Raw genomic sequence first — 26290 nt, forward strand, 5'->3', positions numbered from 1 at the left:
TTCCTTGCCCATTGAAGGTGACTCTTTGCAACAGCAGTACTCAATGATGAACTTTGTTTAGGAGCTCATAGAATTACAGGCTCCAGAAGTGCAGTAGGAATCACAAGAGAAGAAACCAAACGAAAATGGCTTTGGCAGTTAGTACAGAGCCCATGCACTTAATGTTTTATAGGTTTAAACCCTATATATACAGTTCTATTAGACTCTAATGTCTATCCATCCATTTCCAACTCCCTTAAACTAGTTGAGTGGGTTGATTGCTATGTGGTGTTAAATACAGAACACACAGAATCCAACAATGCAAATAGTATGAGAACACAAACGAATCTGTAACTTAAGATACAGGTCACATCAGCGTACATTTGTTGAAAATAACTCAGAATATAAATGTAAAGACAATAATAATATTCATAATAATAATATTAGGTGTATTCAATGTTAATGGTAAAAAAAGTTTCATTTCATTTCATTGTAAATAAATATGAAGGTGTAATAAATAGCATGGCTACCTCACAGTATCATGATTCCAAAATAATGAGTGCCTTTGTTATGTTGTGTTAATTTTCTGTTCAGTTTTTCAATACTAATTTCTTGTTGGATGGTTACTGTAGAGCCTGCTGACTGTAGGCTGCCTGTTGAGGCACACATTGCAGTCACCGTGACTTTTGAAGTTCACATCCTATGATATGCAGTAACCTGTCATCAGACCTTGCAACTCCTGTAGAAAAGCTATGTCAGTCAAGCTTGCAACACTGCCAAGACCAGCTTATTAATGAAGGATCTGACACAAAAGGATACCAAGCAGGTAGATTTACTGATAAAGGAAGCTACTTACAAGAACGATCAGCTGAGGGAAACCTTTTGGCAAATGCTGACAATCTCAGTTCATTTGGTTTTGAAGTTGCCCTGCACCTGCTTTGATAAGGTACTATGCGGGCTGTACACATGACCCACAGCGATTCATCCATGGATGAGCTTCAGAATGGCTGACAAACATTTCTCTGCTTATGTCAGATACAACTCTCAACACGTAACCTGAGTTGTTAACATTATACTCGGGAGCTGTGTTAAACGTTTTGTGACTGGCCAAATTGTTGAGTTCATAACTGGCTGTTGGTTCAGTCCAGTGGCCTGTCAGGTGTCTACATGTGCACCATTCTATAGGTTTTCAGGGCTTAGTGTGTGAATTGTAATTGCAGCTTTTCAGTTTTTGGCAGGTCATAATGTTCTTCTTCAGTGATGTACTCTTAAGGTAAATTACAGAGATTTGTGGACTCTCATATATGCACATAAGGCCTAAGTAAAGCTGTTAACTCTGTTTGCCTGCTTGCTTCCTGCTAGCTAGTTTCTGAAGTTTTTTGTTTGTAGTATGATTTCAGTACAGTCTCTTTAGTGATTTACTCAACAGCAGCAATATGAAGAAAAACTGCAACAAAAAACTTTCTTTTTACTCCATACCTGTGCAAAGACGTTTCTATGTAATAAAAAAACACTTCCAGTGTCTTTTAACGCAGCTATATACTGTCAGGCTAAATTTAGTTTCACAGTACTATTGTGATGGTGTAACACTTTTCAGATAGGAAATTTAGAGCTCTCCTCCGGCTATTAGATTTAGTCATAAGATTTTATGTGTCCTATGAACAATTTATTAAATCATATATGTGATCAAGTATCATATATGTTCTTCAAAAAACATATCATTTTAAAATCTTTAGGGTGGATTGTTTTCAACTGAAGCACTTGCTTTTTTTAATCAATCTGTTCCTATATGCATTATTTGGTCAAATGTATGCGGACACTTATTGAGTTGAGGTGTTTTGGCCACTGCCATTGTCAACAGGTGCATAAAACCAAGAACACAGCCTGACGATCTCCATTGACAAATGCTGGCAGTAGAATTGGTCAAACTGAAGATCTTGGTAACCTTAAATGTGGCACAGTCATAGGATGCTACCTTTGTCACAGATCGGCACATGAATTTTCTGCTCAGCTGGTACTGCCCCAGTCAACTGTAAGTCTTACTTTTGTGAAGTGTAAGAGCCTAGGAGTGATAGCAGTTCAGCCAACAAAGTCATAGACAATGCAGACTCAGAGTGGGGGCCACCACATGATGAAGTGAATAGCACATTAAAGTCGTCTATTCTCAACTTCATTGCTCACAACAGAGTTCCAAAGTGCCTTAGGAAGCCACATCGGCACAACAGCTGTACATCAGGAGGTTTTTTCCATGGCCAAGCAGCTGCACACAAACCTAATGTCAATATGCAATGGTGGAATAGTGTAAAGCACTCTGCCATTGCACTCTAAACCTGTGCAAATATGGTCTCTGCAGTGATGAATCACATTTCATTATCTGGCAGTCTTATAGACAAATCTGAGTTTGGCAGATGGCAGGAGAACGCTACCTTGTGGACTGCATGATACCAGCCGTAAAGTTTGATGGAGGAGGGATAATGGTCTGAGGCTGTTTTTCGCAGTTTGGGTTAGGGGCCTCAGTTCCAGGTACTGTTGATTCTACAGCATACAAAGACATTTGAGACAATGGTGCACTTCTAAGTTTGCGTGCTCCCAAATTAGTGGCTACTGTTTGGGGGAAGCCTGTTTCATTTCCAGCATGACTTTGCTCCTCTGCACAAAGCCAGGCCCATTAAGACATGGTTTGATGAGCCTGAAGTGAAGGAACTCGAGTAAGCTCCACAGAACTCTGAAATCAGGCCTATTTAACACCATTGGGATGAGCTGAAAATGCTGAATGGCAAGCGGAGCCTTCTCAACCAACGTCTACCCCGTGTCAGAAATGCTGTTTTGACTGAATTGGCACAAATTCCTACAGACACCCTCCAAACACTTGTTGAAAGTCTTCCCAAAGAGTATTGCTTTCTATAGCTGCAAAAGAGGACAACTCCATACTAATTCCATGATTCTGGAATGGAATGTCCAAAAATGTGATGGACGGGTGTCCCTAAACTTTCTGTCATATAAAGTACATGTAGTGTGCATTTTAGCTCTTTTTTATTTAAATTTGTTTTTTAGTTATTTTCACTTATACTATTTAGAAATTTGTAAAGTGATCTGTGAAAAAATACAATGAAAGAAATGATTGATTGCATGATGAACTATCTAAACCAGGGTGTCAAACTCCAGGCCTGGAGGGCCGCAGTGGCTGCAGGTTTTCATTCTAACCCTTTTCCTAATCAGTGACCAGTTTTAACTGCTAATTAACTTATTTTTCTTTCATTGTAATAGCCCTGTTTTTAAGGATTCAGTCCTCTGAATAGATTCTTTTCTTCATTGAATTACAGCCAAACAGAAATGAGATGTAAAACAAGCAAACAGATGACCAGCTAAATTGGGGTTTCAAATACCAACCAATTTCACTCCAACCAGTTTCTTAATGAGAAACTGATTCTTGATTTTAATTAAACCTGTTTTTTAATTCCATGGCTAGTTGCTGCTCTCATTCTGCCACAGCAGACATTTCCAAAACTATTGATTTTTCTGTTTTTTTCTAAGAACACCATCAAAATGTTTTGCTAACCTGAGAGATCAACCTTACTGAGACCTTCACCTTTCTTTATTTGCAGATATTGTGTGATGGGTACAGGTGAGCTGGTCATGTGGCGGCTCGTTTTGTGTCTCATTATTATCCATCCATCCATCCATTTTCTAACCCGCTGAATCCGAACACAGGGTCACGGGGGTCTGCTGGAGCCAATCCCAGCCAACACAGGGCACAAGGCAGGAACCAATCCTGGGCAGGGTGCCAACCCACCGCGGGACACACACAAATACCAAGCACACACTAGGGCCAAGTTAGAATCGCCAATCCACCTAACCTGCATGTCTTTGGATTGTGGGAGGAAACCGGAGCGCCCGGAGGAAACCCACGCAGACACGGGGAGAACATGCAAACTCCACGCAGGGAGGACCCGGGAAGCGAACCCGGGTCTCCTAACTGCGAGGCAGCAGCGCTACCACTGTGCCACCGTGCCGCCCCTCATTATTATTTGGCTTCTAATTAAGGAGAATGAGACAACTAAGGGGCCTGAGTCAGTGTTAATTAACATTAAGGCAAAAGAAGTTAATTAGTAGCAAAAACTGGTCACTAATGAAGAAGATGGTTAGAATGAAAACCTGCAGCCACTGTTGCCCTTCAGGAGTTCGACACCCGTGATCTAAACTGTAATTACAGACACCTAACAGCAGATCATGATGGTGTGGGCCTGAATAAAAACACGGCACATTCCATACATCATTTAAAAACACACAATGTTGCTTGCTAAGAAAACAGCTTTAAATAAAGTGAACATTTCATAACCATTCTGTATATGGCAAGTGAAGCACCATACAGCTTGGGCCCTAGGTAAGATGGCAGCCTAAGTGCGTTATTTGAGAATTTGCATCTGACTCATTTGGGTTTCACAAAGTACACTAATGTGCTACCAGACAGCCTGCTTTAGTGTCTGCCCTTTTCAGGCACATAAAGCAATATGTCTTGGGGATAAAGCAAGTACAGGGATACTATGGATCACCCAAGCATTTGTCTTTTAAATGAATTTATTGCATAAGGGTCACCATTGCCTGAGAAAACCTGCAGACCGAGATACAGTTTAGCAACTGGCCACTTAAGGCAACAGAGTTATTGCTCTACACTGTGATCAATCCCATAAATCTTCTATATAAATTATCACCATTTTTGGTTTTAAAAATAAGTGGTTTGGGGCAAAACATAATTACTGAAGAGAGATGCGATGTATTCAGATACCAATGCCTTGGATGAAGAAAACAGGCATGTTTTCCCTTCAGCATCGGGATACAGACACATTTTTATGTTTTAGCTTACTGGCCTTAGAACAGCTGATAAAGCTATTCACTATGTACTGATCCATGTCAGTGTGCCAACCATAAAGTGATCAATATTAATCTGGTAAAAGGTCAATCTCTTTAGCACCTATCTCACTCCCACCTTTGGCAATTCAGTCTATTTAAAGTTCACAAACAGTGAACTGCGGGAAGCAGCATCAGCACAGATACACTGGAGTGTCTTACATCTACAGCATACTGATGTACGTTACCTTCTCAAAAGTAAACACTGGACAGACCTTCTAGTTGTATGCTATTAGAAAGCCAAGGAATTGGGATGGACATACAAGTTTGGTCCTTGTCAGCTTTACTATTGAGCCCTAGAGGTTTAGCCTGTCATTCAGGTATTTTTTACTTTCCTCTATTTTCTGTTTATTTTTTTATCCTAGAGTGCAATCATATCATCGGTTTATTACTCATCTGCTTTAATATGACCGCCAAAATTATCAGTAGCGCAGCCAATTGGTTTTAGAAGTCCCATAACTAGTTTAATGGACATCACCATTGTGTTGGGTCAAGGAGTTTCAATTGATTGTAGTATAAATGAGCCTAATCTGGAAGGGGCAACTTGTGGTGAGTCAGTATCATGGCCTAACCTACACAATGAAAACAAAAAGAACCCTCAAAGGAACTCCATGAAAAGCAAAAATCATGAGAGGGATACCAAAAAATATCCAAGTTACTGAATATCAATCATTAAGAAATGGAAAGTGTATGGTACAGCTGTAAATCTGCATAGACCAGGCAGTACATAAACACAGAGTGATTGTGCAAGACAAAGAGTAGTGAGATAGGCCACCAAGAAGCCTATAATAACTGTGAAGGAGTTATAAGCTACAGTGAGTTAGGAATGAAGAGACTGTGCAAACAACTTTTGTCTGGTTGGCTCACCATTTGCAGCTTTATAGGAGAATGGTAAAAAGTGTCACACACTTGCGCATGGGAGTCAGCCACAGGGACAAAAGGCAGGGAAATCCAAGCCCAGCCAGGGGGTGGTGGGGTGCATTAAAGCCTCTTATTTTGTCCCCGCAGACCAGACCCAGGAAATCCATCCTGAATACGAAGACGTCACTTCCTCATCAGCTTCAAGTACTACATCATTTCCTGTTCTGGTCCCAAGGACCACATCATTTCCGCAAACCTCCCTATAAAACCCCACTCCCTTCCTCTGTTAAGCAGTTCTGTTTTGGACTCAGTATTGTGAACATGTCTGTGATATTCGAAAACCTTTTGCAGCCAGGAATATTATACGAGTGGCTGCCCCAAACCTTTCTGGAGTGTGTTGAGTCTGCTTTATTTCACAATAGAAAGCCACTGTTTAAAAAACACATATGACATCTTGGGTAGAGTTTGTCAGAAGACAAATTGAAGACTGCAAAATCACCTTAGACATTAGACTAAATGCCACGTTACACTGCATATTATCAAACACTCACCATCCCCTCTGTGAAACATGGTGGTGGCAGCATCATTGTGTAGGAATGCTTCTCTGCAGCAGACCCTGGAAGTCTTGTGAGGGTAAAGAGTAAAATGAATGCAGCAAAATACAGAGGAATCCTGGAGGAAAACCTGATGCAATCTCCAAGAAACCTCCATCTTCGGAGAAGATTTGTTTTCTAGCATGACAAACCTAAAAATAAAGCCAAAGCTGCACAGGGATGCCTTAAAAACAACAATGTGAATGTCCTGGAGTGTCCAAGTCAAGAGTCCAGATCGCAATTCAACTGAGAATTTGCTGCTTGACTTGTTAAAGGCCTGACAGAGCTTGAGCACCTTAGCAACAAAGAAAGAGGAACAATTGCAATGTCCAGTTGTGCAAAGCTGATAGACACCTGTACACTCTGAATCCAGGCTGTCATGTTTACCAAAATTAAATATTTACTTGAAGGGCATGAATACTTATGTGATCAATTAATTTTTTTTTTTTTATATTTGTAATAAATTTAGACCACTTTTCAGAGATTTATTTTCACCAAAGTAAATCCACTGTGATTCATCTTATATATGAACATCTACGTGTGGAAGTGTGTGTGTCTGTCCGGCCCGGAAGTGAGAGGTGGAGTCAGGGTAAGGGCTCCACCTCCGAGGAAACAGAAAACTTGCTTAGCCGCTTATAACACAAGGGAGGCCAGCATGTCAGCAAAACGAAACCTCAGAGGAAAGCCAAAGTCACTTAGCAGCTAACATTGGAAAAACGGTATCCGTTTTACTTTTCTTCCCGACGCTAATACACAAGTGATGTGGGCATGTCGGCAAAACGAATCCTCCTAGGAGAGAGATGCCCAGAGTAGTTCCCTTCAATTACCTGACATCTCTACATTTCAATTTTTTTCTGACGATTTCAATAGTTTCTAGTACTCCAGGCTTTTTACAGCACGAGCTTACACAGCTATTTGTTATATAATATTAAAATGTGATAACTTCTACGAGGTAAATACTTCTTATAAGCACTGTAGTGCTCTGAATCAACCTGTGGTTTTAAAAATATGCAGAAGAGTACTGACTCATTTAACCAGGGAAGAGCAATGCCATTTCAGGGGGTGCAGTGGCTGCAGGTTTTTGTTCCAACCCAAATGCTTAATTAAAAACCAATCCTTGACAGTCTCAGACCTTATATAATTTTATGGCTTGTTAGCCTACAATGTTAGGTTCTTATGCCTTACATTTTTTTCCTTTCCAAGGATATCGTCTAAATCATTTGTAGCCTAAAATGGATAATTTTTAATCTGTCACGTTTTACTCTTAATTGTTTTATTAATCCAAATAGTGCATGATAAATCCATACAGGTGTAAACAGAAACAAGTTCGATGGAGAACTGCTAGCTCCCTTTCAATTTGCATCTTGTGGCTAATAAGGAGCCATTAAAATCAGTGAATGTAGATTGAAATATGCAATTAAGGGTGAAGAAACTTAACAAGCAAAACCACTAATATGAAGCATTAAAATGTCACTTGAGTGATACATCCTTCATCATCAAAAATTGATTCCTCACGTAGCAACTGGGTTGAAACAAAAAACTGCAGCCACTGCGGCCCTCCATGCCTGATGCTGCCCACCGCTGCAGTTAACCAAAATCGGTACTGTATACTAAGTTATGTCTGATTAAGGCAAAAATTGGTGGCTGTTTCTGGCTCAGATACATTTACTTCTTTAATTCCTGCAATGCTGACACTTTTTCAGTAGCAGCCAGGACCAGGCTAAGACTGCTTCTTGTTTTATTTTCTGTTTATTTAGAAGATTCCTTCTTAGCCCGGAGTTATACTTCACACGATGCGACACATGCTGCAGCGGACACTCCTGCTACGCAAGCGTTGTAGTGTTCATACTTGCGTGCGTACTTTACGTAAATCTGGAGGAATCCACCAGGTGGCAGTGCGAGGTATTATCACGGTGAGAACATGTTTGGCTTCTCTGTGTTGTGAATTGCCTAGAACACTCATTAAATTCTGATGACATATTTCTGAAAATTATATTTATTGATTTAATCCATCAATCCAGGGATGTGTCCATTCCAGCAAGCATTGGGCACGAGTGAGAAACAATCTCTGGACGAGGCCTCAGCTCATCTCACAGGTGAATACAAGCACACACATACACTAGCGTCATTTTAGCGGCACCAAATCCCTAAATCTGCATATCTTTGGAAGGAAACCGGAGCACAGTGTGCAATACAAGCAGGAAATACCAGCAACATAACTCCCTGCGAGACAGCAGTGCTATCGCTCCACCACCATGACACCCCCATTTGTGTAATTATTCCCCCATGTGTGTAATTATTAACAGTATTCATTATTTAAACGAAATTATATGTAAAATGTAACACACACAATTTAATGCATTTCATCATGAAAGTGATATCAAGTATAAATCTAAAGATTCTAAATGTGCAGAGAGTTGGAATATCATACATTTAATTTGTTCTGTGTGGTGATCTATGGCTGCTTTCCGCTGCTGTCAGGTCCAAGAAGCTCGTAGCGATTAAAATCTGGGATGATGTTTACGATGTTCTGCATTAATGATAAAGTAAACTACGAGGTTAAAGTGGACATTTTGAGATTAAAGCTGAAATTTCCACTTTAATCACAAAATACACGTTTTCACCGTGTCCTTTATTTTTTTCTCAGTGGCTCAAATACAGCACTATACATTATGTTGCTGTTGTTAAGTTGCAAAAATAAAAAAAAAGACGGCACAAAAGATGGTTATGTGAGACTTTTAAAATGTATCGCCTCATTACAATCGGGAATATGTGACGCTTGAATATAAAAGCACCACGAATGCATTTGTATTTTAGCATTTTGCTTCACCACATCGAAGCATTCATCCCGTAGGATCTGCATAGAGGCTTTCTGTCACATGTAGATAGTAACAGAGACACTGACGTCACGTTCCAACATTTAGCACACTGCGCCCCCCGACTTTTTGCTGGTACTGCAACTCGTGCACGCATCGCTCTAATTTCTGAGGACCTGCTCAGAGGACGCGTGAAATGAACGCTGGGAACGTGTGGCAGCCATGATACGTGCGTGTACGCATTCTGAGCATGAAGTATAAACCGGCCCTTACTCTCAGGGAGTCAAGTAAGTTTTTAAGAAGTCCTACTGGCTACAGCCCCCTTACTATGTAGATGACAAACCTGTACCTGTAGCTATATTTATAGGTTTATTGCTCTGAGCACTATGTAACTGTGTTGAGGTGCTTTGCTTTATGTAGCAGGTGTACTGGACTGTAAGTTTCAGAAATCAGATCAGTGATGACATGTTGCATATAGGCAAATAGGAAAGAAGTTGCCATAAACAGACCTCCTGTGCATCGTAAAACAGCATTATAACAATACTCCAACAAGAATATAAAAAGTAAACAACATAATATTTAAACCACATTAATGTACTCGGTACATTTCATAACTGTGTGGATAATCATCATACAAGTAGTGCATCCTTCAGCATTCTTGCTTGTAATGGAAAAGCAGTTTGGAACAGGCCATCTGCTTTGTATTGGTTCTTGATGGTTCATTACATTAATGTAAGAGCTTCAGAGCTTCAACTGTGACCCATCACACAGTCAGACTATCTGTCCAGCATAATTCAATAAAAAAAACATTAGTGGTTTCTAAAAAACAATATACAATTGTGTCTTGAAATTATATGTGCACAGACCGTCTTCACCTATAAGCCAGTAGTGGTTTTTCTTATTTCCCCATAAAATTATAAATAAAATACCACTCTAATTTAGTGTAATCTACTTCTTAATTTTCAGATCATTTATTGTACAATTAATGACAATTAACTAATATGTGACAAAAGCGAAAACGACAGTGAATGCTGGAGGAGCCATTACTTCAGTATTTTTTCCACTTGTAAAATCATAAAATCATTAGTAATTGAAGTCTTAAATTGGCAAAATTTTATCAAGCCAGGTCATTAAAGATTAGCCATAGTTGTCTAATTAAATAAATGCCATTTTTTGGGAATTTCCAATCAAAAGCAGGATCTGATTAAATTCTAAAATTGCTACCAATATAATCATCCATGGACTAAAACAAAGTGTAATACCTTAGAATGTAGGGGACAGAAACTTTCCAAAAGACATGTAGAGCCACTCATGAGGGCCACCAGGGTGGCATTGCACCTATGTCGATGGGTGGCATTACAACATAATGAAAGTATGGGCATGGAATAAGTAAGAATAGCAAAATGAAGGACAATTTTGCAATTTGTATTCCAAAATTAAATATTCAGTACCTGCTCTTTTCTTTCGGCTGCTTGGTGACGATCCTGATGATCCAAGAATCAATTGAGAGTACAGTTTTCTTACAGAGTCCATGTTGGGAATGAAATCTAAATCTTTGACTACAAACTCTTTTTCTCTTACTACTCGAGAGAGAATGTCTCCAATGATTAACTTCATGTCTGCCTAGTAAGGAACAAAAACAGGTTACATTTCTTCTTACTCATGGAAAACAATGCACATATCTGATTTCCACCATGGACATTTAGCTTATGTTTTTGTGAACGTGTTCTTTGGCCATTTAGACTCTAAAGTAGGAATTACATCACTGCACACTATGTGAGCAATACATCTTAGCATAAATATCTGGATAACACATTTCAGTGACTTGATAGCAAGAGAACATATCTGAGTAGCCATAAAGCATGTTATTTTGTTTAGTATGCGTTTTTGAAAGTGTCTGGTAAGTTGTCTCACGGCTAACTAATTATTAAATTTGCAGTACAAGAGGTTAAATTTCAGGACAACATATGCAGATCCAATGCAATTGGCTTTAACACAGAGAGTGAGATTATAGATAATGTGCTGTTCCATACCAAGAATTGCTTAAAGTAAGGTCTTTTGGGCTATATTGTTGGAGTTGTTGCCATTTGTAATTTAAAGTATATATGTCAGTTACTTAAAAACTTGCAGATCACTTTTAAATGAAGAGAAATAAGAGGAGATTTAATGGAGATTCATGCTTGTAGAATTCAGAATTTGAAAGTGGCAATTTTAAGACATATAAAGTTTTATACATAGGACAGAAAATAATAAGAGTGTTCTCACAGATGGGTGTTTGGAGCTAGTAAGTGCAGTAAATGAATAAGACTTCGGAGTCCTAGTATATTAAGGGGTTCTTTGGGAGGACTCTTCTTGGGAGTCATCTGTGTCCCCAAAAAGAGAGATTTCACATGTCTATACCAAGTCTCTTGACTTAGAGTAGAAGCAGAGACTCGTATGTCCATTCATTCATAAACTGATAGCAAGGTGGCACAGTATTAGAACATTAGAACATTCTAGATAAGAACAGGCAAACAAAGCTTGTCAGTCCTATCCACTTAATTCTTTTAAAAAAGCATCAAGTCGAGTTTTGAAAGTCCCTAAATTCCTGCTGTCTACCACACTACTTGGTTTCTATGGTTCTCTGTTTAAAGAAAATCTTCCTAAAGCTAATGTGAAATTTACCCTTAACAAGTTCCAACTGTGTCCCTGTGATTTTGATGAACTCATTTTAAAATAACAGTCTCAATCCAATGTACTAATTCCCTTCATAATTTTAAACACTTTAATCATGTCCCCTCTTAATTTTCTTTTACTTAAACTTAAAAGACTCCGCTCTTTTAATCTCTCTTCATAATGCATGTCCTATAGCCATGGAATGAGCCTTGTCGCTCTTCTCTGGACCTTTTCTAGTGCTGCTATGTCCTTATTTATAGTCAGGAGACCAAAACTGCACACAGTACTCAAGATGAGGACTCACCAGTGCATTATAAAGCCTGAAAGCTTATTCATTACTCTTTTTGAGATATTGTAATGGGATTATTGCTTGTATCACTCTAAAACTGATGAATATTTCCACATATCGACTTAAAGCAGTACTCCATTTAAAAATTATATTTTGTATATGTTAGTTACCCAATGTACTTTGTAGTGATGGCTGAGAAAACAATTTTAATCTCATGTTTTCATGCAGAACACAGGTAACAAAGTTTCTGATATAACAGGGCTCTATGGCAACCAATGCCAAACAACAGAAAACAATATCAAAAAGTCTGTGAAATAATCTCACATTACTCCAATCACATAATCCCCATGTCAAGACATCCAGCTTTATGTTCATAACGTCCCAAACACAAGGACTTTTACTTAAATGTTGTTAAATAAGCCACCCCTGGAAAAGACTGTCATGAGCAAAAATGGATCACACACAGGTACTAATGAGCATCTGAACTGAAGACTACCGCCCGCCATTACATTTATATTTATATCTACTACTGCAGTACTACGGGAGTCTGTGAAAGGGCCCAGATGAACTGACTTTCTGCTTCTCAGAGAATCCCAGATATGCACAAATACAAGTCATATTCACTTCCTGATAATGTTTTCACTAATTTTTCTTTAACTTTTAATCTTTGGTTGTTCTCATCCCTTAATGCACACTTTTTATTGATAATCACGTGAAGTGCAAAATTAGCCAATGACTAAGCTGCTGGTGGGATGCACTCCTGAACAGTAAATGAGGCAGAGAGGCAAGTTTTCAATTCAAATATTGATCCATGTATGAGCACGTTCCATTTTTGTTCACAAGATTGTTTTCCAAAATGGTTTATTTAATAATATACAGGGTGAGCCTGAAAGAAGTACCACATTTCAAACGTTTATTCTAGAAAAATGCTGCAACATAAAATAAATTTCATTACGACACAAGAAAAGGGTATACAAAATGGATTTTTTTCACTGTGTTTTAAAAATGATGTCTTCAAGATGGTGGCCATCATCATTAGTGATACACTTTTCGAGACGATTTCTGAAAGCTCGTATGACTTATTTGGCCATTTCAATGGGAATAGCGGTGATTTTGTGGTAAATAGCACCCTTGACAGCTTCAAGGTTTTGAGGTCAGTGTGTGTATACCTTCAACTTGAGATAGCCCCACAAGACGAAATTGCACGGAGTGAGACCAGGCAAATGTGAAGGCCACATTACATCGCGGCACAGGAAGATCAGTTTTCATGGAAACCTCTCCCTTAAAACTTGCTTGGATCTCTGTGCCTTATGAGCTGTTGCTCCATCCTGTTGAAACCATGCATCCATCACATTAATTTCTTCCAGTTAGGGCCGCAAAAAAATTTCTCTAGCATTTCAATGTAACGTTCTGAAGTGACGGTGACCATTGCTCCCCACTCCTCAAAAAAAGGAGTCCCCACTCCTCAAGGCCAAATGCTGCAATGGCACACCAAACTGTAACACGCTCAATGTGCTTGGGTCTCTGATGAAGTTCACAAGGGTTGGTTTCAGCCCAGTAGTGAAAGTTTTCCTTATTTACTCAACCATTCAAATGGATGGCATCTCGATGAACGATTTACAGAATGTTCACACACAACTCTCTTCAACTCTCCCAGTCTCTCTCAGTGAGTTCCTGCACTACCATTATTTTATACGGATGGAAATTAAGGTCTTCATGCAAAATTCTCCTCAAGGATATGTTGGAAATGCCTAAAGCGAAAGCATGTTTGAGTGTTTAACGTCTAGGAGACTGCAAAATTTATGCCCTTACAGCCTGAATGTTTTCAGGCATTCATATAGTCCGAGGAAGGCCTGGAGATTTGCTGTTTAATGTTGTACATGTCTGTCTAAATTTAGCCAGCCACTGAAGAACTGCTTTCCAATTTGGGATGTCACCATTAGGAGGAATGCTGAATTGCATTCGAAAGGCGCATTGCATAGTGATGATTGATGTGTTGTTTTTAGAAGAACACTTCAACAGCAAAAGCATGGTGCGTACCGGTCCAAGGCATGTTGCCAAATGAAAATTACAAGGGATCGCCTATCAAAGGATCCCCACCCAATCCCACTTGGTTGCCTATACCTCGCGCAATGACCTTGAGAAATGTGGTACTTCATTTTGGCTCACCCTGTATTTGTAAAAATATGTTGTGAACATATGACTGAATGATTTCACATGGGGATTATCCAAGTAATGTGAGATTTTTTTTTTAGCTGATATTTTGATATTGTTTGGTGTTGTCCAGTGTTGGTCACGTTATTATATCAGAAACTTTGTTATCTCTATTCTGCAAGAAAACTATGAACTACATGGGTTAAGTAGCATATAAAAAAGTATTACTTTAAAAGTAACATAAATGATCAGCATCAGATACTGAAGAACAAACGTATTATTTTCAGCCCTGCTTCTTCATGTGCCACACATTGACAGAAGTGCCAATACACTCTGTAAACCACTGGCAATTATGTCAATGGGGTTCAAAATAATCACACATACCATACCCATACCAATTTTTTGTGTATTTTCAATATATTTAGGTAAAACACATGTTTGAACAATTTAATAAATACAGTGTGAGATTTCACTTTCGTAACATGCTTTGCTAATTAATCGTAATACTTACTGTGCCATTGAGCTTTTGCAGTTGGGAGATGTCAAACACGGACAGCAAAGACTGAAGCTGATTCAAGACATCTGAAGTCCAATTTTGGGGTTTTCTGTTAGCAAATGGTAAAATAAGACTAAATATTTTTCAGTGTAGATGAATGCCTACTATTATGATAAACTGACTGTTAAAAATCTATCCATGTTATTTCTGATTTTACAAGTAGAACAAACATATAGTGCCTGGTCGATGTACTTGGATTAAAGACTAAACAGTGACCTCTATAACACTGAAAAAGGATTGATAGATACATGTTTCTAAATTAGTCTATCTGTCGCACTCATGGAAAATGGTCCTTTATCCTTTAATTTCCATATGTGAGTACTTAGGGCTTTATTCTGCTCTGATATATAGAACACTAATGTGATGCAGGTAAAACAGAGGCACACATGCCCTCAGACTGACAGAATTCAATTGACCTGTTGTTGTAGACAGCCCTTCAGGCATCCAGAGCCATGGACAAACTCCAAACATGAGGGGCCCTGGCCTGAGATGGATTAAAGTGCCAAAAGCCTCCATTGAGCAGCCTTGTTCATCACAGCAACTGTTGTTTCCAGTAACATGTACTTTATGAAGCTGACCCAGGGTCAGTGAATGGCAATCCATCTTCCAGTACATGCTTGTGTCAGCATTTCAAACAAAATAGAAGCAAAAAGTCAAAATGACAGGTCTTACCCAAACACTTCTGTTATTTTATTGGCAAGAGATTTGTTCAAATTGCCTTCAAATTTACCGCACTCTTTCAACCTGCTAATAGCTTCCTGAAAAGAAGTGGCGGTTAAGTTGTCAATGTCTTTAGAATCAAAAAAGCAGATGCTGAACCCCAGATCGGCAACTTGGCTGGAAGTTAAATCTTTGGTGTTTGTGATGTTCTGAAAAGACAAAAAAAAAAAAAAGAAAATTGCTGCAGGGTTAATATTCTGAATACTGCTAGCAACAGAGCTGCTTAATGGTGCTTCAGAATCTGCTATGCAGAACATTATTTAGTACTGAGCCAGGAAAAAAAAAAGCAATCTGGACCCACAAAATCATTAATGAATCAAATGGTGTGCAGTAAGAGCAGCAGGAAGGCTTCTTCCATTAGTTATTCTCCAAGGAAGCTCTTTACCCTTCTATAAGCAAAATAAGGCAAGAAAAAAGGAATGAAATGCATTGTGCATTTTAACTGAATAGGTCACTAAATGCCTGCTTTTAAATTCTGAAGTGCTATTCCAGAGATGCCATGGGCTTTTCCTGTTTAAATGAATAAGCATTTATGGCTTTAATTATTTCTGACTCATCAGCCAAATATAATTTCGCAGGAAGAGAAGAAAAAAGATCTCTTTTAAATGTGATACTGATGTATGTTATTACATCAGAATAACATCTTATTTCATTAAGATCAGTCAACTCTGTTGTAAAGATATGGAAGTAAGGTTAAAAGAAGACAAATGTGCACAATAAATTTGAATAGAATTATTATACAGCGCTACAAAATCAAAAACTGGATTTGCCAGTCTTTTTTGTGCACTTTCCTGCTTTATGATGCTTGAGGCCAACTTTAAAGCTGATTACTTGAAAGTGAATTATTGTCTTGACACAACAACTTTAATATTGTTGCAGAAAGAACAGAAACCGAGGATATAAGATCCACCCAGGCTTGCACTGAAGAAGCATACGTGGATCTCTAGCAGGGGGTTTGAATTCCAACCTATTATAATGAGAATTAAAGTTTTTTGTTTTTTTTTAAAGATCCCCTCTCAGGGATAAAGTATGGTAATACAGGTCAGGTCTGGTTGGGGAGCATACGAAACAGCTCAGGATCCTGGTTGGCAACCCCCCAGGCAGAACATACACTAAATATCTTTTAATTGTATCTCTATTTGGAAATTTGGAGCATTCAGGCTTTCTTATAAATTAGATCCTGGGGTATGATAGCCTTCAATCGTTCATTCATTTTGCAAAAAAAGCTTAGGCCATTATAGTATCATCCAAAACCAAAGCCTATTCTGGAAGAACTAGAGACAAGACTGAGGCCAACTTTGTAAAGTACACTCATATACACTTCTACACTTTTCAGTGGCTAACCAATTCTGAGACACCAATCAGACTAACACTAACATATTTAGGAAGAAGAGAGAAGCCAGCTCTTCACTGGAACAAAAAACAACTTGTACCTCAGTCATCAAATCCCACACCACTCTAATTAACTCATTACATATTGATGTATATGAAACTTAGAAACAAATCAAAGATGTGACAAAGTGACGATAAGCATAACTAAAGGTATGACTTCAAGCAGGATAAAGACTCAATGAAATATATCAATTTTAAAGTAGGCTGCTTGAATTAGAAATTACATCTTGTTTTAACTTTGCCTTACACAAAACTCACATTTGCTCACATTATATCCGTCACCAGCCATACATGGAGCACAAATCTGCATAAAAAGCATAACTGGGTTTGGGACCTTACCAAACAATTCTTGATGAATTGTGCAGCTTCTGTGCGCCTTGCTGAGCTTCTGGGTATGATTTTGGGGTTAGCTTGTGCAAGAAGGGCCATCAGAGTAGGGCAGACAGAACTGGAAATATTCATCAGCTCCTTGAAAGACCTGAAACGGACATGTGAAGGGATCATGTGCTTTTTACATTATATACCAGTTCAGTGTCCAAACCTTAAGTACACTTATATTGGTTTATTTAGTGACGTTTTATTCAGGGTAACAACATTTTTCTGACAGATAAATCTGATTAAATAAATAAATCTGATACATAAATTCTGATATACAACATGCATCACAGTAATCAGACGTTGTGAATAAAATTAAGTTGCTTTATAAAAATGGCCCACTACAACCTGGAGATACACTGTGACACACTTTGAAATTCATCTGGATTTGCACCCTTAAATTAAAACAAGAAGTGTTTTGGAAAATGGAAGAAAAGCAAACATCAACTAAGACTATATGAATATATTCATAACTATGGGTGTGTTATCTTTTATTTTAATTAATACAGGCAAGTGTTCTACCATAACATGGAAGCAGCAGATTAAGGGATTAAGAGGGCAGGAGAAGAGCCATAGCTGTAAAACAGGACAAAGTTTTTTTTTTAGAGAAAGTTCCTTCTAACCATAATGTTTGCATCAAAACACACAAAAGAGCAAATAATCAAAAGCAGGGAAGACTAAGTCTCATTCATTGCACCAAAACATTTGTTTTAATTCCATAATCTCAGGAAATGCACGACGCCGACCATCATGCCATTGTGTCAGTAACATCAGGTGCTGGGACTTCTGGTTGCCTTTCCATAGCCACAGCATAACAACCGTAAGCAAAAAATTGCCAAAATGGTGCTGACCCTCATAACATTTCTAAAGAACCAAATAACAAAGCTCGAAACAGAAAATGAATTAAATAAATGGATTGTACATAATAAAAAAAAACACTACAAGGGACAAAAATTACTCTTCAGCAAATGGTGCAAAGCAGATGAGCTAGGAAAACACATTGGACATGAAGTTATTATAATCCTCCCTTCCCTGTTCGAGACACTGCTTTTTCCTGTTTCCTAGAACCTAATAGAAAGGCAGGATTTTGCCTTAAACAGAACACATACAGTTGGCAATAAAACACTTGTAATTAACCTGACAGCATGTCTGTTGTTTAGGGAAGAAAACAGGCCAACTCCTTACAGAAAGAATGCCAGCCTGAAGCCTGGAGCCAAGAGTTGGGATGAAACAGCATTTCTGATAACCAGTCATGTGTTAATGTAAGAGTATGCTGGGTATTACATTGGATTTACTGTTACACCAGGATGAAACACTTGTGGAGTTATATCAGTAATCCAGCGTTTCTCAAACTATAAGTATTAGCAACCCGCATTATCATAACAGTTTTAATCGCGCTCCCCTAACGTTTTTTTGAAAGGAGCCCACTAATACCAATTTGTTTTTTTTTAATTAATGATATATCATAGATGCATATTTTATTATACCTACATAACTTTTATCGACATTTATCTAACTCTATATTTATTTTTCTAGTATCAGAACATAGTTTAAGTTAATTTGTTTTGGTTTCAATAGATGTATTTTTCATATTTTCGATTCTTGTTTTCTTTTTTTCACATCTTCGTGCCCCCCTTTTTGTTACTTCGCGCCCCCCTAGGGGGGCCCGCCCCACAGGTTGAGAACCGCTGTAGTAATCAAATTGTAGCCAAAATGTAACTGTTAGGAATTTCCAGAAAATAACAATTACTTCAGAAATAATAACAATAATAGCTCCAGAGATTGGCTCCAGCAGACCCCCGTGACCCTGTAGTTAGGAGATAGCGGGTTGGATAATGGATGGATGGTTAGTCTAAACTGCCCCAGTATGAGTTTGTATTGTTGTGTGGGCCCTACGATAGATTGAGACCCCATGCTTTGTTTTTGGCTGTTGTGGCTGGGATAGGCATTGGCTTTCAGGGACCGTGAATAAGATGAAGTGAATCTCAGAATTATATCATATTATATGTAATAATAATAACAGTCTCAAATGGCTCAGTATGAACGTGTGAGCATCTGTGTGCTTACGTACGTTGAGTGATGTGATGTCTAAGGTTGGTTCTCATCTTGTACCCTGTGTTGCTATCATAGACACTTTTCCCAGTTTATCTGAAGTAGGTTTAGGAAAATGATTTATAATTGGATATTAATAATAGAAATAATGTGTAAAGAGATCATTCTGCAGTACTAAATTATGCCAATATAGACATCTTTTGAAAACACAAAAAATGGTCAGGTAGATACTTGGTATACCACAGTCTGTAGATTAGAGATTTAAACAAGTACAGCTGAAAAATAAGTGAAGCAAATGCAAATCAATACAAAATTCAGTGCCATTTCTATGGGTGTGCGATTAATGTGGGGAACTGCTGCTGAGTACTTAACCTCTGGATGATATGCAAAATTGTTTCTTCAGTATAGTTGAAAATGTACCTTATCTATAATAATAAAATGCTGAAATTTAAGTCTTTACAATTATATGAAAGATTTAAAAGGCCTATATTAATGGCTTGCTTTGCAATCACTACTGAAGTGAGTTTCTTTGTATAAGCATGTATTGTACAACCCCAAATCAAAAAAAGTTGGGACAGTGTGGAAAATGTGAATAAAAAAAGAAAAAAGTAAGTTATAAATTCTCCTCAAATTCTATTTCATTGCAGATAGTATGAACACAAGATAATTCATGTTGTTTTTTTTTGTCAACATCATTTGATTTGTAAATAAATATCCATTCTTGCCATTCAGGCTTGCAACACATTTCAATAAAAGTTGGGACAGTAGAGCATTTACCACTTTGTACAGTTCCCCTGTCTTTTCACAACACTTAAAAGACGTTTAGGCATTGAAGAAATCAAGTGACTAAGTGTTGCAGGTGTTAGTTTGTCCCATTCTTCCTGCAAACAACGTTTTAGGTGCGCAACAGTACGGGGTCTTCGTTGACGCATTTTTCGTTTCAAAATGCGCCAAACATTCTCTATAGGAGACAAATCAGGGCTGCAGGCAGGCTAGTCAAGCATCCGCACCCTCTTCTTACGCAGCCATGCCTTTGTTATGCGCGCAGTATGTGGTTTGGCATTGTCTTGCTGAAATAAGCTTGGGCGTCCCTGGAAAAGACGTCATCTTGAAGGCAGCATTTGTTCCTCCAAAACTGAGATATACTTCTCAGCATCGATGGTGCCATCGCAGAAGTGCAAGTTACCTTTGCCGAAGGCACTGACACAACCCCATACCATGACAGACCCTGGCTTTTGGACTTGTATCTGGTAACAGTCTGGATGGTCCTTTTCCTCTTTGGTCCGCAGCACACGGCGTCCATTTCTTCCAAAAAAGATGTGAAAACCTGATTCGCCTGACCACAATACACGTTTCCACTGCACAATGGACCATCCCAGATGCCTCCGAGCCCAGAGAAGTCGACGGCGCTTCTGGACACTATTTATGTATGGCTTCCTTTTGGCACAGTACAGTTTTAGCTGGCATTTCCTAATGTAACTACATACTGTAGTGCTTGAGAGTGACTTCCTGAAGTAGTCCTGAGCCCACGCAGTTATATCATTTATTGATGAATGACGGTTTTTAATGCAGTGCCGTCTGAGGGCTCAGAGATCGCGGCCATTCAGTTTAGGCTTGCGCCCTTGGCCTTTGCGCACGGTAATTTCTTCAGATTCCCTGATTCTTTTCACTATGTTATACACTGTAGAGGGAGAAATGCCCAAATCTCTTCCTATCTGTCTTTGAGAAACGTTTTTCTTCATCATTTCAAAGATCTTTGCCCGCACTTGGTGGCAAACTGGCGATCCTCTGCCCATCTTTGCTCCTAAAGGAGTAGGCCTTTCCTCGATGCTGCTTTTGTACCGAATCATGATTGCAATCACCTGTTAACATCACCAGTTTCAAATCACATCATTATTTAGTTATTATACCTCATTACTACCCCTGAATTGCCCAAATCCCAACTTTTTTTGGAATGTGTTGCAAGCCTGAATGTCAAGAATGGATGTTTATTTACAAATCAAATGATGTTGACCAAAAAAAAAACATGAATTATTTTGTGTTCATACTGTCTGCAATGAAATAAAAGTTAAGGGAAATTTGTAAATTACTGCTTTATTTTTTTATTCACATTTTCCACACTGTCCCAACTTTTTCTGATTTGGGGTTGTACAATTTCTTTTGAGATTCTGACGTGAAGATCAAAATGATGTTATGGCAATTGGAAAAGAGTTGTGGATTTATACCTACTGCAGAGAGTTCAAATACTATTATGTTTAGCATTGTGCAAGTTCAAACAGACGTTAGCCAGATGTTCTACTGTATTTTTGGAAAAAAAAAGAGTTTTCAAATAGATAGATAGATAGATAGATAGATAGATAGATAGATAGATAGATAGATAGATAGATAGATAGAACTCTTTTTTATAAATAAATAAACAAATAAATTTATACACACACTAGTATGAACACAAGCCAGAATGACTAAAAAGAAGAACATTAAAAAGAAAGAAAACTTTTGACTTAGCAGTCAGAATCCTTGTGAGGAATTATTCTGCTGAATAATGCACTGGTTGAAAATCCTAAATTGTAGTGTGTCAGAGAGAGGATGTGCAGCATTATTTGTAATGGTACTCAGTTTAGTTTTCATTCTGTCCTTCACTACTACCTTCAGGTGGTCCAGAGTGTGTCCCATAACTGAGCCTACCCTTTCAATTAGCTTGTTGATTCATTGGGCCTCTCTTGAAGTGATGTTACCAGCTCAACACACCACAACACAGAAAATTGCACTGGCAATTAGTGAGTTGTAGAAGATATGAAGGATGTCACTTCCCACATTAAAGGAACACAATCTCCTAAGAAAAAAAGAGCCCTTTCTTAATTAGTTCCTTTGTGTCACAAAACCAGTCTAACCTGTCACTGATGTGGACCCCCAGGTACTTGTAGAAGTGCACCAACTTGACATCCACTCCCTGAATAGTGACCAGACAAAGAGGCCACTGTACTTGTATGTGCCATGACCCCTCTATAAGAGCAGATCATTTGTTCATCTTATTTGACAACAAACAAACATTGCCTATTACAATGGATGGTAGAAGAGCTCTTAAATCTTTTTGTTTTGCTTTTACTTTCCCACCGGTATGTCACTCTCTCCATCTTCGCACAAATAATTCCTGCAGTAAAGTGAAACTGAGCTACTTAAGCACTCACAATTAAAGAAAAAGTTGTTTGCATTTACATTTGCATTTACTTATTTGTCTGATGCTTTTATCCAAGGCGACATTTATGATACAATTGGATACATTTCTTTTGGTTTTCCAATTGGAGCACAGCCAGGTCAAGTGACTAGCTTATTGTTATACAGTGTTGGTAGCGGGATTTGAACCCACAGCTTCAGGGTTTCAAGTCCAAACCTTATACAGCCTGTTTTTTTTTTCTCAGTGTCTCCTACGTTTCCAGGTGTTTCAGACATAAGGCAGTCTTCAGGTCCACTTTGGGATTTCATCCAATTTGGCAGCCTGTTTCAAGTGCATTCAAGATGAGCAGGCACTTGGATTGGTACATATTGCAGCTTGTCAATAAATAACAGGTTATTGAGAATGGAGGTAATCAGATCCTTAGAAAAAGTAAGAACAACTCTACAAAAGTGGAGTAGTAGAGAGTATCTGGTGAAGTACATCAGCTAGTAAGTGCTTCACTGGCAAATGTATTTATTTATTTTTCTTTGTTTTTGCTTATCCCCAGGAAGATGCATTTAATCATGGGAGTGGATCTCTTCCACCTTAGGTTACTTAGTTCTATTGCTATGAGACAGGCAGGAAATAAAAGTTTCACACAAACTCCTTTAGAAGTAACACCAAGTAGGACAATCTGTAGAACTCAATGCTACTCATATAATCTTTATTGTGACACAAAGCTAACCTCTCATCTATTTAACAATGCAAAATAAAATAAAAATTAGGCCAGGCAGAAATGGTAGGTTTGTGGTTGAATTGTATTTGATGTGATGCAGTAATTGTTTAACACATTTAATTTGCATCTATATTTTCTAAAATAATTAGAACTTATCTTTAATTAGATTTTGTGCAGACCAAGTTAACAGTAGCCTCATGGTTCCCTCAAAATGCTGGTCATGAACACAACAAAGTAAAGAGGTGTGATGTCAGAAGCAGTAATGAATGAAATGAAAATTCCCATGTTACATTAAAATGGGTTCTGTGGTATAAGAATTTTGTCGTGATGGCCTGCTCCAGTCTCTACTGCAGGCTGCACATTTTTTTTCAGAAGTATAATTTGCTTTCATTGCTGATCCAAGTGGTTTACCAGCTGTTTGCCAAGACCATGTTGGTAACCTGGCATTCAGTTATTACGCTCAAGAATGGTCATTACCTTTAGATTACACATTTATAATGTGGGCAGATTGTTTTCTTGGTATCCAGCATGTCTCTAATTTGAACTACAGAACTGCAGATAGAAATGTCACTTACCCAGAAGGTAAGCATTACAGTAGTGGTTCTCAACCTGTGGCGTGGGCCCCCCTAGGGGGGTGCGAAGTAACAAAAAGGGGGGCGCGAAGATGTGAAAAAAAGAAAACAAGAATCAAAAATATGAAAAAAACATCTGTTGAAAACAAAACAAATTAACTTAAACTGCATTCTGATACTAGAAAAATAAATATAGAGTTAAATAAATGTCGATAAAAGTTAAGAAGGTATAATAAAATATGCATCTACATTTCAAAAAAATTTGGGGGGGGCACGATTAAAACTGTTTTGAAAACTTGGGTCGCAAATACTTAAAGGTTGAGAAACGCTGCATTACAGTATATGGTAATCATACATTTACTAAAGTGTGTATTTCAGGACTCTTTTATTTGAAAATTATCTGAGCTATGAACCTGATTTTAATAAACATAAAGTTTACTTTAACAATATAACACATAATATAAGAAATAATATATACCACTTTAACAATATAAAATAAATAGAAGTAGACTATAGACACAGAAGAAAGTGAGTTTTCTCACTTCATATCTTTATTCACCAAAGCTAAACCAAAATATCGGAATTTTAATTGTGTCTGGCCCCTTATCAAGATTACAGTAAATAGAGAGGATGTGATTTATAGCAGATTTTACTCCCTCTACTGCTGGATATAGACCTGGTGTGCAAATAAAAACATGGCCTTTGTGAACAATTGAGATAATTTTTGGAAAGGGCATGGGTTTTCAAGAGAGATGGTCTTTATCTTAACTGGGGGGATCTTTTGTTTTATCCCAAAATAAGGCAGCAAAACTGCCTGGGTGATGGATCATCATACCATCCAAGCTGCCGTAACTCCAGTCTCTCCAGTCCTTACACTGGCTCCCAGTTAAGTTTAAGGCTGATTTCAAGATACTCCTTTTAACACATAAAGCCTTAAATGGCCAAGACCCTTTTTACTTATTGGAACTTATCACTACTTACAGTACTTGCACATTGACATCTCAAGATGCCAGCCCACTTAAGATTCTATGAATTAATAAAATAATAGTAGGAGGTTTTAGTTGCAGGACCCCAAAGCTGTGGAACAATCTGTTTGCTAATATAAGATTGTAGCAATGCTACTATTAGTTAGAACTGCATCTTCCAGCAGTCCTTGCATGGGCTGTTGGGGTCAAAGGTGGCCAGAGGGGTTTAAAAGGAGGGCAGGTGTCAGGAAGGAAGGAGAGTTGTTGTTGTTGTTGTACGTTGTGTGTTGCATTTATCTGTTGGACTGCCTGCTGTTAATTCTGCCATATATCATCATTGTGTCCTGGATTGTGTTTGTTTGTTGGAGTCTGGATCGTCTGTCTACCTGTATACTGTATAATGAGGACTGTGCTTGGATTCATTGGCTTTCCCGGAAGAGTGGAGCACTCCTGAACCATCCATCCATTGTCATCTTTTCAGCAACTACCGGTAGGACTGTGTTTTCCATTCCCTTTCTACATACAGATCGCTGGACTCAATCTCGTCACTTCTCATTTCATCCGGTTTGGTTTTTTCATGGACTTTGCTGTGTGTTGTTTGTGTTTATATGTTAAATGTAAAAATGCCGAAAGGGTCAGGGGTGGTATTATTGTTTGCATTTAGATAATTTAATTTCATTATATTCTTTATTGTTTAATGTTCTCAGCTTCCTTTATTTGGTCTCTGTAGTAGTGTGTGTGTGTGTGTGTGTGTGTCGTTCCAAGGCTGGGGTTGTCCCTGGTAATCCTCCACTAAAATCAATAAATCACCGTCACACTGATGGTGTGAATCTTAGTGGCACTTGACCGCTACAAGATATTTCCCTGTAGTCTCAGCTTTTAAATCTAGGCTGAAGATTCACAGTGTTTGTTTAGAATACCTTTACTAGAGCTGCTGATTAGCTGTACATGCTGCATTTCTATTTGTTAGTCATTTGCACTGAAATATATGCAATGCAATACTGTATTTATAAACCATTACTAACCCTACTCTATTCACATGTCTCTTCTTTGCATCTGGATTTGGCACCTGGTGCCGCAGCTCTACTACTAAGCCACTCTCCTATGTATAGAAAAGTCATCTCAGATATGGTAGCATTGAAATTTTCAGACGGTAAGATCCTCTCATTAGACTGAACGATCAAGCACAGACTCTACTACAGAATGCCCAGGAGGGGGTAGGTGGCCAGTTGGTCGAGCTCTCCAGGAGTGTACTTGTGTCTGTCTTTGACTTTCCCCTTTACAATTTTAATCTCCATTGTCAACTGGCCATAGTTCATAAATGAATTAATGGCCAGATATTGTTGGTTTCAATTTATGTTAATCAGCTTCTACGTTGTTTTCTGTTTGTTTTAACAAATTTGTATTTTTATATGTACTAATTATGCATTTATAATGTAAGCTATACTTATATTTTACCCAAGAATTTGTTCACAGCATTATATGCCTGCACTCAGAAGCTGTGTACTCAAAA

At 38.2% G+C, this 26290-nt stretch overlaps 1 protein-coding gene across 1 annotated transcript in view; it reads right to left on the reverse strand.

The window, feature by feature from the left end:
- The window catches only part of LOC120529640 (otoancorin-like), a 149236-nt gene that overhangs the window by 34518 nt on the left and 88428 nt on the right, over positions 1–26290 (reverse strand). Inside the window, exons 15-18 of the mRNA XM_039753623.1 lie at positions 17263–17401; positions 15484–15680; positions 14767–14860; positions 10609–10780 (exon numbers count right to left, since the gene is read on the reverse strand). Coding sequence (XP_039609557.1) covers positions 10609–10780; positions 14767–14860; positions 15484–15680; positions 17263–17401 — 602 coding nt within the window. The remainder of the gene's footprint in view (positions 1–10608; positions 10781–14766; positions 14861–15483; positions 15681–17262; positions 17402–26290) is intronic.

This window comes from Polypterus senegalus, chromosome 1 (genome assembly GCF_016835505.1).
Source record: "Polypterus senegalus isolate Bchr_013 chromosome 1, ASM1683550v1, whole genome shotgun sequence".
NCBI lineage: Eukaryota > Metazoa > Chordata > Cladistia > Polypteriformes > Polypteridae > Polypterus > Polypterus senegalus.